The sequence below is a fragment of the Onychostoma macrolepis genome, chromosome 01 (assembly GCF_012432095.1).
Source record: "Onychostoma macrolepis isolate SWU-2019 chromosome 01, ASM1243209v1, whole genome shotgun sequence".
Lineage (NCBI taxonomy): Eukaryota > Metazoa > Chordata > Actinopteri > Cypriniformes > Cyprinidae > Onychostoma > Onychostoma macrolepis.
In genome coordinates, this window is record NC_081155.1 from 25,733,065 (window position 1) to 25,745,737 (window position 12,673).

General features: G+C 34.9%; 1 protein-coding gene across 2 annotated transcripts in view; it reads left to right on the plus strand.

Moving 5' to 3' along the window:
• dachc (dachshund c) overlaps positions 1-9,932 on the plus strand; it is a 64,977-nt gene extending 55,045 nt beyond the window's left edge. The window contains exons 7-11 of one of the 2 annotated variants that reach the window (XM_058776475.1): positions 4,183-4,328; positions 4,403-4,550; positions 7,468-7,611; positions 8,377-8,445; positions 9,053-9,929. In XM_058776475.1, coding sequence (XP_058632458.1) covers positions 4,183-4,328; positions 4,403-4,550; positions 7,468-7,611; positions 8,377-8,445; positions 9,053-9,090 — 545 coding nt within the window. In that variant the 3' untranslated portion in view covers positions 9,091-9,929. Of the gene's footprint in view, positions 1-4,182; positions 4,329-4,402; positions 4,551-7,467; positions 7,612-8,376; positions 8,446-9,052 lie in introns of both variants that reach the window. The other variant, XM_058776485.1, reaches the window with a different exon arrangement.
• The last annotated feature ends 2,741 nt before the right edge of the window (positions 9,933-12,673 follow it).

Below are 12,673 nucleotides of genomic sequence, written 5' to 3' on the forward strand. Positions count from 1 at the left end.
ATGACAACTTGCAGGATCAACACTATTCATGTATCGCAGGGTATGATTAAATTAATGTACATTTAACCCATTTAATAAGGAGAGGCACTGAAATGTAGACCTTCATTTATGTGTTTTTGACCTACACTGTACAAGACGCGAGAACAGTCCGCTATTTAGGTTGTACGCTAGCATGGACTCACTAATTTTAACGTTAGCTAGTTTTAGCCAGAGATACCTTGCTAAAGCACAAGATAACATTAACGTTCTGCTTGAGCAGATGGAAACTGTAACTTGTGTATGACAACCAGAAAATGAACGTTTTTGTCTTCATTTGTATTGGGGTTGAATACTTAGGGACATTTTGCTCTGTTTTGTTTGGATTCAGGAAATGCAATAAAATAAATTATATTGCCCATCCTCTCAGGATACCTGGAATCAGTGTTACAAGTACAACAGGCACATCGTTTTTCCATTTTTGAAGCATAAACCCCATAAAACCGATGCGAGCTTCGGATCTTCCAATGTTTCTCTATGGCGCTGAAACCTAAAGATGTCCGAGTTCCGCTCCCGCCCGTGCAGCTGATACTCGACTGCCATTGGCTAGTCTGCGATCGAGGGGAGGGGCTTACCGATTGGTCAAATTAATATGTTCGGTGAATGTATATTTCTAATTTTAACTTCAGACCTTCAGCTAAAATTACTACAATGCATTTTTTGTTTGTTTGTTTGTTTGGGGATAATTATCGGGTAGCAATTTGTTGAGCCAATATTTATTTGTCAGTTTCCACAATTTTTCAAAATGTAATTTTTTTTACAGTGTAGTGTGTCATCAAAAGATATGATATGACACTGCCATGAGACAGAGTTTACTGCCAAAACGGTAAATGTTTTCACTATACCATATGAGTCTATACACCCTTTCAGGGTGACTCACAGTAATTTGCCAGTCTCTAGCATGGCCTCTGTATACAGTCCCACATGGCATACTGTAATGTAAAATTCTGTATTTGATGCCATCTGTCTTTCTCCTCTGTATGTATCTCTGATCAATTTGACAGACGCATATTTATTGATAGTTTCATCTCTCTTGAACGCTATCTTACTCTATGCTTTATGTTCTCTCTCTCTTTCTGTTTACATTGCTTATACTGCAACAATAATTCATTATACTTACTGTGAATTAAATGTTAACATAGATGAAACTTATTTTGTGTTGTGAAAAGGATACTTTGTATTTTTGTGTTTTGCAATAATGCAATTGAAAGCATGCTCACAAAAAGGTGTCTCATTATGCTTCTGAAATGCTGTTTCGGAGAAAAAATAATGGAATTGCTATTTACTGTCAAATAATCAGGCCCATACAGTCAGTTTACTTTATAATGCCATAAATGGTGCAGTGAAATAATTAAAGGGACAGTCCCTTTAATTATTTCACTGCACCATTTACCTCTGGAGAAACCTGCAGTTTAGTGCTTTGCTAAAGGGAACAATGGCGAGAACATACCTTGCTTCCTGTAGGGATCAAACCATCAACCTTTCAACCTGAGTTTTTACACTACCTCACATAATAACAAATGTATTAAACAGAAACTTTTATTATTGCAGTGGAAAATGTCCAGTTGTCTATATGTAGTCAATCTCTGGATGTATTTTAACAACCCTAATGATTTTGAGGTTTTCCTTTTGATGCAGACTTGTTATAGCAGTTCAATAATTTTGAACTTGCATGCCCTACCCTACAGTATATAATTGTAATGCCAACGCCATATGGCAGTACAGTATTATGCTAATAGATCAGCTGTGTTAGAACAGAAAGTCACCTTTCTCTGGCTTCCCTGCTGACATTTTTTATTAGCATACGCAGGGCTGGTTATTACCACTACAGAACTATGGATACCTGCGTAAACCCCATGCTTTAATACAGCCCTACAAAACGAACAGAGCCCATCTGGTCTCACTGTGCAAATGTATTAAAACAGCTTTGATAGGTACAATAGTGGAGCCCTAGGCTGAAGAAATAGTCTAATAGTTTTCATTTCTTTTGCTGTAACCTAAATCTTGGCCAGCTTGTATATTTACATTGGTAACTATTGCTGCACTGAAAAAAAACAGCTATTTATATTAGGTGTAAAAACATGTAAATAGCGTAAACAGTGGTAAATACTGTCCACATCAGGTATAAATAGCAACAAATAGAATTCTTGTTTAGATAAAGCGCAAATACTCAAAAAAAATAAAAAAATGCCCATGGTTGCCTATTTGTGCTCTTAAATATACTGCCGGAAATAATACAGGAAAGTGCATATAATTGATTTAGTACTGAATACCAGACTGTAATTTTCCACCAAATTAAGATAAAAATCAAAAATTAAAATACAAAATGATGTGTGATTCATAAAGATTAAACCAAGGCTAATTAAAGATTAAGATCATATTGGTAAAGTGGCAGAGATGAGAGATGAGAGGAGGAGTAAGATGAAATTGTCCGATCGAGACAGACTCTGGTGTTGCTGTTAGTTCTGGATAGTAGCAGGAGGACCCATACATTAGCAAACTCTTTGAAGTGAGTGACAATGACAAGATCAAGGCTTCAGCCTGATCAAAAACAGCATTTCTTGGTGCTCTGTATCTCAGCCTCTTCCTGTGCTTGAAGTGCTTTGGTCAGTGCTCTCAGCCTTTTCTTCGTTTTAAGCTTCAGATGACAAGGGATTGTTGTAATGGAGAAGTTATTGTCACAAAGCGGGATACACAAGAAAGTTTGTTTGAGAATCCTTTATATCTCAGCTTTATATATCTCTTTTATAATATTGGCCAATACACAGTGCAGTAATATGTTACAGTCATATTTTAAGCCTTATGAATGTCCTAATACAGCTGTGACTAAAAGCTGAGAACAGATTTAGAGCCATTAGATAGTGGGAGGATCTGCTGTGGCTTAAGTTAAACCAGATTTATTTCTTCTGAGACCACAAAAATGAACCAGAACCAGTGTGAAGTGGCTCATTGAAACTAAGTTGATTTAACTGAAGACATTGCTGATTCTCTGCAGATGAATGGACTGACATTTAAAGAAAGAAATCTACATGGAGTGCACTAGAAACAAAGCAGCATTGATGTGTAATGACCTTGAATCATTATGATGCTAGTGTTCTGCTCTCAAGACTGAGGATGTTGAGTATCAGTGTGAGAACTAAAAACATACTTAGAATATAGAGAACTTGCATATGTGTTTGTAAGTATCACACATTTGTGAATATTTGTGAAAAAAATAAGTGTTTTCCTGCAAAGCTGCATTTAAAAATACAGAAATATTATTCCAGTTTAAAAATAACCGTTATATATTGTAATAGGCTATATTTTAAAATGTAGTTAATTCTTGTGATGCAAAGCTGCTGATTTAATGCTCAAGAAACATTTCTTATTATTGTCGATTTTGAAAACTGTTGTGCTGCTTCATATTTTTGTGGAAACTGTTTTCAAGATCCAAGTCCAATTCTTGCTATTAAAAAACCATTAACTATGACTGTTTCCTCTATAAACTTAGATTATTGATTAATAATTGTTACGGTAGTTGTTAAGTTTAGGTATTGTTTAGGATTAGGGATGTAGAAAATGGTCATGCAGAATATGTGCTTTATAAGTACTAGTAAACAGCCAATTTAAAAAAAAAAAAGTGAAAGTGAACGTGAAGTGACGTGTGGCTAAGTATGGTGACCCATACTCTGAATTTGTGCTCTGCATTTAAACCAGCCAAGTGCACACACACAGCAGTAAACACACACACACCGTGAACACACACCCGGAGCAGTGGGCAGTCAATGCTGCGGCACCTGGGAGCAGTTGGGGGTTCGGTGCCTTGCTCAAGGGTCTCACCTCAGTCGTGGTATTGAAGGTGGAGAGAGCCCTGATTATTCACTCCCCCCACCTACAATTCCTGCCGGACCTGAGACTCAAACATGCGGTCCGACTCTCTATCCATTAGGCCATGACTGCCCCAATATGTTAATAATATGTTATATGTTAATAATAGGCATGCTAATAAGCAACTAGTTAATAGTGAGAATTGGTCCCTATACTAAAATGTTGCCAAAAATCTTACTGACCCCAAATTTGTGAGCAGTTATGCAATTATTTAAAGGTTTTTCATTGTATTTTAAGTTATTTAAAGGTTATTAATGTGCTGTTTTTTTATTATGACAGAAGAAAATGTCCTGTGCACACCGACATCTCGAGACAGCTATGAGCGAGTGTCTCATTCTGGGCCAACATTACCCCCAGGATTCCCTGCTCCACTGCTCTTTCCTGAGGGCCTGTCCTCCATAGAAACCCTCCTCACCAATATACAGGTATATAAAATATTTCAAAATATTTAGCGTAAAGATTCACACTGCAAATATGAAGCCCATTTCCTCTTTTCCAGGGTCTGTTAAAGGTGGCTATTGATAATGCACGAGCACAAGAGAAGCAGGTCCAGCTGGAGCGCACAGAGCTGAAGATGGAGCTGTACAGGGAGAGAGAGCTGCGAGAGACGCTGGAGAGACAGCTCTGTGTCGAGCAGAAAAACAGAGGTGATTATTAGCTAATCTGAGACCAGTCTGCACACAATGCTTTGTTTAAGAATTGGGTTTCTCTGCAGACCCCAGGTCAGATCTGAGTGTCCTAGTGAGCACATGTACACTACCAAGGCTTTTTCTTTTCAAGAAATTTGTATTTTCATTTAAGAAAAGATGCATTCATTTGATCAAAAGTGACAGTTAAGTATTTCTTTTGGACTTTCTGTTTATAAACAAATGCAGAATTAATTTGAATTAACTTGAATTAATTTATCATGGTTCATGGGACACTGAGGACTGGAGTAATGACAGTAATGGGATCTAAAATATGGTCATGCAGAATAAGGCATTAATATGTGCTTTATTAGTATTAATAAACAACCACTATGCTAGTAATATGTATGCTAATAAGCAACTAGTTAATAGTGAGAATTGGTCCCTAAAATAAAGTGTAACAAAAAAAAAAAAATCTCTTCTGATCAGCAATACTTTGTTTCATATCCCATTTCATAAATCAGTTTTTGACTATTTTTGATGTTTAAAGGAATAGTAAAAGCATTCACCCAAAATTGCTTTTACTGTGTTTTTACTGTGTTTTACTTCTGTGTTTCAACAGCATATGCATTTGGAACAACATGAGGATAAATAAATAGTAATTGAGCTTTTACTTTTGTGTGAACTGTTCCTTTAACAATTAGAATGCAGGTAAATGTGGGTCGGTGACATATTGCTGTTTTTAATTTATTTAATAAAAATGAATTAATATTAATTTATTTAAATGAAGAATACAATTCATACATGCGTTGACAAAAGTTTGCATAAAATTTGTCTTGCAGAAAAAAAAAACCAGGAAATGGAGAAGAACATGACTATGTGTCAAGGTCCATATGTTTCCTATAATAAATCAGATAATTTGACCTGTTTATGACCATGCAAAGTTAGTTCAGGTTGTAGCATGTCATTGTGGTGCAACTTCCCAAAAATATAATATTTATGAACTAATAATTGAAAATGATTTAATGATTAAGATGTGAGCATTCACATGTATTTGGGTGTAAGGCAACTGAAAATTACATTTTACTTGATGGTAACACCACATATCCAGAAAAATACAGTATAAACTTTTCTTCAAAATGGTATAAATGCTTTCCCATTTGCATTTCTACAAACCTAGTACCTTTTCTTTATCACGGACAGTCTTTTTTTAGATGTTTGTGCAAAACAGAGCACAATGCCTTGGCAACATACATGTGCCATCAGCAAGTTTTCATGTCCACTATGCATGACTGATGATTGACAGATGTCTGCAAGATAAGCTGTTGCAAATTTAGTGATTCCACTGAAAATAAGGATTTAACAGGAAAAAGAAGTCTGTGCTTTCACATTTGAAATTGTATCTGCATTGAAAGAAGAGCTCATCTTCAGTTACATGTAATGTTGTCGGCCCACATCTAAAAAAAACCCAAGTAAAACAGGTTCTCACATCTAACTGTCTGTCACTTGAGCTTTCACATCACGTTTACTAACAAATAAATTTACACTCAATTTAATCTCTTAATCTTCTGTTCTCCAGAATGTACATATAATCGTAGACTACATAAATCAGAAACCTCCGAGACAGCGGTCATAAAACGGCGGAATCATTAAAGAAGGTGACAGGGCAACATGCACCATTAATGAATGTTGTTTAATTAGAGAGCCCCTCATCTCGTATTCTCCCATCGCCCGCATTGAGCTCCAGATAGTCATGTTACTGCAAATTCAGCACTTTCCTTCAGCCGCACACACACACACACATACACAGACACTGAGAATTACCCTTTGTAATTACAAGTACATATTATGATATTAGTGTGAATGATTTATTATCAGCGTAAACAGAATTGCTATGTTAATATTCGCCGCATCACATTTGATGAGGATAATGAATCTCTTGCATAATTCATCAAATCAACTGGCTCTTCCATTAGTGAGAGATGTCTTTATACTCCAGCCAACTGACTTCGAATCGGTTTCTGTGCTTTATACCCAGTGGTCAGAGAAAAGATTAAGAAGAAAAAGGTGGCTGGTCCTAGATCACTCACAGAGGAAAGACTCACATCTATCAGACAGAAAGCGTTTTTTTTTTTTTTTTTTTTTTCCTGCTGACTGTGCCGACTGAATTAAGCTCTTACTGCAAACCGGAAAATTAACATGTTCCACTGGGCTCCAGCCTAGTTTCACATTAGATGTGCGTTATATCAGACACAGTATTTAGTGAAAGGCTGAATAAGGGCATGTGGAACAGCTTTTCATAGTTTGCTATAATTACTGTTTGCTGTGATGTGGGATTTGATGTAATAATATTTCAATTATACAGTAGCATAAAGTTTTTCAAAGTCATTTTTCAAAGTTTAATGCAATAGCTATATAAGATATAGTAGATATAATACTTTGAAACACACTACTGTTCAAACATTTGGGGTCAAGATATTTTTAATGTAAATTAATGCTTTTATTAGTGTATTTTACTTTTAATTTGAATTAATGACCTTTTAAACATTTCTATTTCAAATAACAACTGTTAGTATCACGGTTTCCACAAAAAATATGAAGCAGCACAACCGTTTTCAACACTGATAATAATAAGAAATGTTTCTTGAGCAGCAAATCAACATATTAGACTGATTTCTGAAGGATCGTGTGACACTTAAGACTGTAATGATGGCAGCTTTGCATTACAGGAATACAGTACATTTTACAACATATTACAATAGACAATTGTAGTTATTTAAAACTGTAATTTCACTGTATTTCTCATCAAATAAATGCACCCTTTGCATAAGAGACCCATACGAGACTTCTTTAAAAACATTTTAAAAATCTTACCATTTACCATTTCCTAGTTAATATTATTATTATTGATTTTTTTTCCCATATGTGCTTTTCTCAGCACTCATCCAGAAGCGGCTGAAGAAAGAGAAGAAGACCAAGAGGAAACTGCAGGAGGCTCTGGAGGTCGAGTCCAAGAGAAGAGACCAGGCCGAGCAGAACCTGCAGCGGACGGCCTGCAGTGAGAGATCACCCACTCAAAACGGTTAGAAAGCACATCACATGACCACCACCCTAATGAGGTGACGGTACGAACTGTAAGTGTGTGTCTAAACAAATACAAGATTTAAAAGCTTAACATCTGGGTTATAATTTGATATGTAACCAGGTTAATGCTTGTTAAATGACATCTGATACTGAATCAGCAGATTTTGTTTGATTAAACTGATATGTAAAATTTACTCCAAACTTGAGAAACAGTGCGGCTAAACACTTCTTGCAACACTACCTTTTGTTTCTACCAGACCACAAAGATCAGTCAAATGTTATACATATCTGTTTAATCATTTTTTCCAATTTGTTTGCTGTTTTTTGTGCCTTTTTTAAATGCTTAAACTGATGTAGGCTTGTATTAAAATTATTTCAGTTCAATTTGATGAACAGAATAAATTGATGTACAAAATTTAAACTATTTTCTATTTTCACAATTTTCTAGTTCCAGTAGTGGAGTAGTTTGTAAAACAGAACACAGTTCAGGGATAAGTTGCAGATTTCAAAACAACTTAAATTTGTTGCAGATAAATATGGAAAAAATATTAAATGAGATAAATAGCACAAAAGTTGCTGCAGACAATAAAGAAAATGGTGTTACAATCCCAGGTCTCCCAGCAAAGCCATGTGACGTATAGTTATAATTTTGATACTTTAAAATGTGTTTTATAGGTATTTGAAGAGTAAAAACAGACACTTAAATAAAGTTAAAGCAACAAATAATTCATAACCCTACTGATAACTGTTTTCATGTTAACAGACCCTCCTCAACAGGAAATGGAGACAAACCATAACAGCAGCAAAACAGACACTGACAGAACAATACAAGGTACAGATGTCTGAATGGATATTTCATCTTTTCATGTTCCGTTGTATTGTTTCTTCGTGGATCTATATTTAAATGTGTTTTCCCCTGTAATCTTCAAAGTCTTGAAAGAAATTACCGCCGCAGATGGATACCATCTATCCTATATGGTGTCCATTATGGTATCCATTATGTTCTGTTGTTTGACAATGTATATGATAATGTAAACAGAGCCCTGATGATGTATGGCAAGCCTTTGTTAGAATATTAAACATTTAAAACATTGAGAGTGAAATGAAATGACACTGATGCAAAAAAGAAAGAAAGGGGAGCAGTAATTAATGGGTCTCTTAATTGTCCTCATGAAATATTTGCATGGGCATAATTTACATAATCTACATGTAGTAATTAATCTTTCAAAGGGTTTGCTTTCTCTTTTCGTCTTGCTTGAGAGGAAAGCGAGGGAAGGGCTCTTTTTTGTTGTCTTTGACGTTTATTCAAATACCGCATCCTCTCCTTTAACAATCCTTTCATCTCCACACACGTTAGAACATTATGGATTTGTCCGTTCATTATACGCTGCTTGTGACATCAGTCAAGCTTCATTCATACCATTTATTTTTCTCCACAGATGGAAGACTCTTTCTGAAGTCCACAATGATGTACTGAAGAACGAAGGCGAGGAGTAAATGCATTCATACTGTATAGAAGAGACTGTAGTCAATTGCCTGGTAAATAACGTCTGCAATTCTGCTGGAGGACTGATGGAAGACAATGAGGCAATTTTATAGGCTGATGTCAGTGTGTTGCAGCACAAGGACTTGACAAGATTATTATGGCCATTGAAAGTCAGCATTCAGTAGAATGAAGCGTGAGTCACCTATCCTCATGAGATGGCCGAGAAGAAAATGGTATCACAACGCACACCTGGCTGAATAACCAGGTTTCCAGGGGACTTTTCGCAACACTGAGAAATTAAAAGCATTTTATAAAGCATTTAAATCTGCCTGACTACACTGATCAGACTTTGCCATTCTATGCCCTTTTATTGCCCATTTTACGTCAGTTCCAAAACATCATTCGTGTCTGAAGAGAGATTTGAATTTATTTAGTTATTTATCAAATATAGACACTGCATTTAAATGCGTATTGTGTATCTGTCTGTTATTTTGAAAAGAAGGTATAGCTGTCCAGATTTCTTTGTTTTTTTTGTCATTGTTGTATATGGGATCATAGCAGATTTGTCTCAAAATTCATCAAATATGTACATAAACGTGTAGACATGCTACTGTGCATTGTACGCTGTAGATCTAGGAAATCAATACAAACATTTTTAATAAGATTTCTTGTATCTAAGTTATTTTTTGTTCAGTTGCCGTTTATTATCCTACTCGACATGGAGAGCATGCTGGCATGTCGTTACTTCTGTCCTGTCCATCTGGAATACAATAAAGATTTTTCCCACATGCTTTACAAGGGAGATGTTTCAAAAACTGACTGATACTTAACTGACTGATAGCAACACTAAATCAAAGCAGTCACACACAAATACTCTACCGCTCTTGTCCTTGTTTAAAAAAAAGTTACTTCCAAGACACAAAGACATATTTCTTTGTTTTGTAATTTTACTGTATTTTATTATTATTTTATATTATTTTACTTGCAAGACAGAAAGACACTCTTGTTCTATTGTTTTTGTTTACCGCAGGTAAATGTTGTTGTTGTTTTTTTTTACTTCCAAGACATAGACATATTACTTTTTGTAATTTTACTGTATTTTATTATTTAAATTTTTATTATTTTATTTATTGTATTTTATTATTTTATATTTATTATAGTATTTTATTATTTTATTTTACTTATTCTTGTTTACCACTGGTAAAAATTTGCAGTGCTTCTTTATTTAATTTTAATTAATTTAATTTATTTTATTTTACATTATTTTACCTGACTTATTTATTTATTTTCCTTTCAAAACAGAAAGATACTCTTGATCTTGTGCTTTTGTTTACCACTTGTAAACGTTTGCAGCGCTTTATCATTTTATTTTATTTTTTTATTTTATTTTATGTAACTTCCCAGACTGAAAGCCATACGGACAGACACTTTCTCTTTTCTCAAGAGCACGTGTACAAAATGTGTTGACGCAGCATTTAGCCAATCACTCAAGCTGTACTGTTTAGCGGTATGCTCTCTCTCTCTTTCTCTCTCTGAACATAATAAGAAGCCAGGAGAGATGAATAATTGACTGATTGTTGCATTATTCAGGCCCCTGTTGTGGAAAAAAGCCCAGTCTCTGGCACATTCCAGGTCTCTCTGGCATATTGAATATGAGGTTAAAGTTTCAATCAACCTTGAAAGGGAGAGGCATTTTTCATCGGCTAGGTGGTGTATCAAGTTGATGCACTCAGAGTTAGTGTACAGTTCTGTCCAGACAATACTTTATATGCTGTACATATACTAAAATTGACTACACTAGACCAAAAACTGCATTATCAACATATTTATTGTGGTGATTCTTAAACTTGAGTCTGGCCAGTTTGAATTTGCACTTAACTGCAGTCATATGCAATCAATACTAGTTGTTTTCCCCTAAGGTGGTCGCTTTTATCTATTTCTATAAATCTCACATTCCTTTACGGGTCTGTTAAGAACCACAATGACTCTAACCAGACAGATCCAGGGCCTGTTGAATGGCTCGTCACAGTCTGTAATAGATCCAGCCACGACGGAGTAGCGTAAATGTAATCTAATCAGAGAGTGCCTATTATACATTAGCACAGACAGCGGTAGAGGTGCAGGACAAGTTATCCAAATGAGCGTTAGAGCAGGATGAGAGTCAGGCCGTGGACGGGTAATGAAAGGGCAAGAGAGTAGCGCTCAGCTTTTCAAACCTTTCACTGTCATTACTAATTCATGTTGCTCCTTCTCGCTCCTAATGAGAGAGAGAGTTGGGGGAAAGGGAGAATGGTGCGGGATAATGTGCCGTGAAATTGACTCATTCGCGAGAGGAGGAAAGGGAGAGGAGATCAACTTTTGATTTTAAACTGCCCTCCGAGGAAATGATGGTGAATTTAGTGATCCTGACAAAAAGAGGGGACTGTTTATTTAGTTCGGCTTTTTTCTTGACAGAGAAAGAAGGAATGAAGTTAACAGGCAAAATGTACAGCAGGCCCAAAAAGCATCTGGACACTTAAGCCACACTTAAAAATGTTTGCATTATCAAAATACCAAACCAGAAATATAGTACAAACAACTGAAGGAAAACACTTAAGTGTTCAGTTTCAAAGACACATTGTTCAAATTATTAGGACACTTTTAAAATGTCAGTGCATGTTCCTGGTTAATGTGATGAACTGCACCTGTGGTTCCTCTGCTAGAACATTTGTGTGAACCTGAAGATAAATGACTTCATTCATCTACTAAAAATGACCTTGGGACAGGCTGCTAAAAGATCATATTACAGGAAGTTTCAATTTGTTAAAATCATGAACTAACAATGAACAATACTTTTACAGCATTTATTAATCTTGAGTAATGTTCATATATATATATATATATATATATATATATATGTATGTATATAATAGTTTTAACATTGAAAGCATAATTAACATTAATGTATTATGAATGCATTAGCCGAACATAAATTTAACATTATTTTAAAAATAAAATTAAGGAACCAGTTATCAATTTAACATTTATAAAAATGAATATATGAATATATTTTAAATGGACAAATTAAGTCCTGATTAAACTACTTTATCCTTTAAATTTAGGTAAATTAAATATCTCCTAAATTATCTTACAATTATCTTAAATGTATTACACAGTACATTTTTTTAATTAACATAATAAAATGCTGTAAAAATGATTATGTTCATTGTTAGAATATGCTGATGATTCATTAATAAATGCTAAAAAATGTAGCTTTATGGTAATTAAGTTGTTACCGGTAATGGAAAAAATGGCTCAGAAAGTACAGAGAAAGATTTGATATTTTGTATCAGATACAATAAAATTGGTCCAAAAATACTTTTGGGGGCTGAATGATCTCAGGTATCATTTAAACTACACATCTGAGTATTTACATAGACCTGTACATAAGTACACATATAATCTGAAATCATATATGGCAACAATATTATTAGTAAATTATATAAAACTGTAAAAACACATTGAAACACCTGGATACATGAGGAAGCCTAATTGATTTTTAGACCTGGAAAAGTCATGAAAATTCATAAAATCT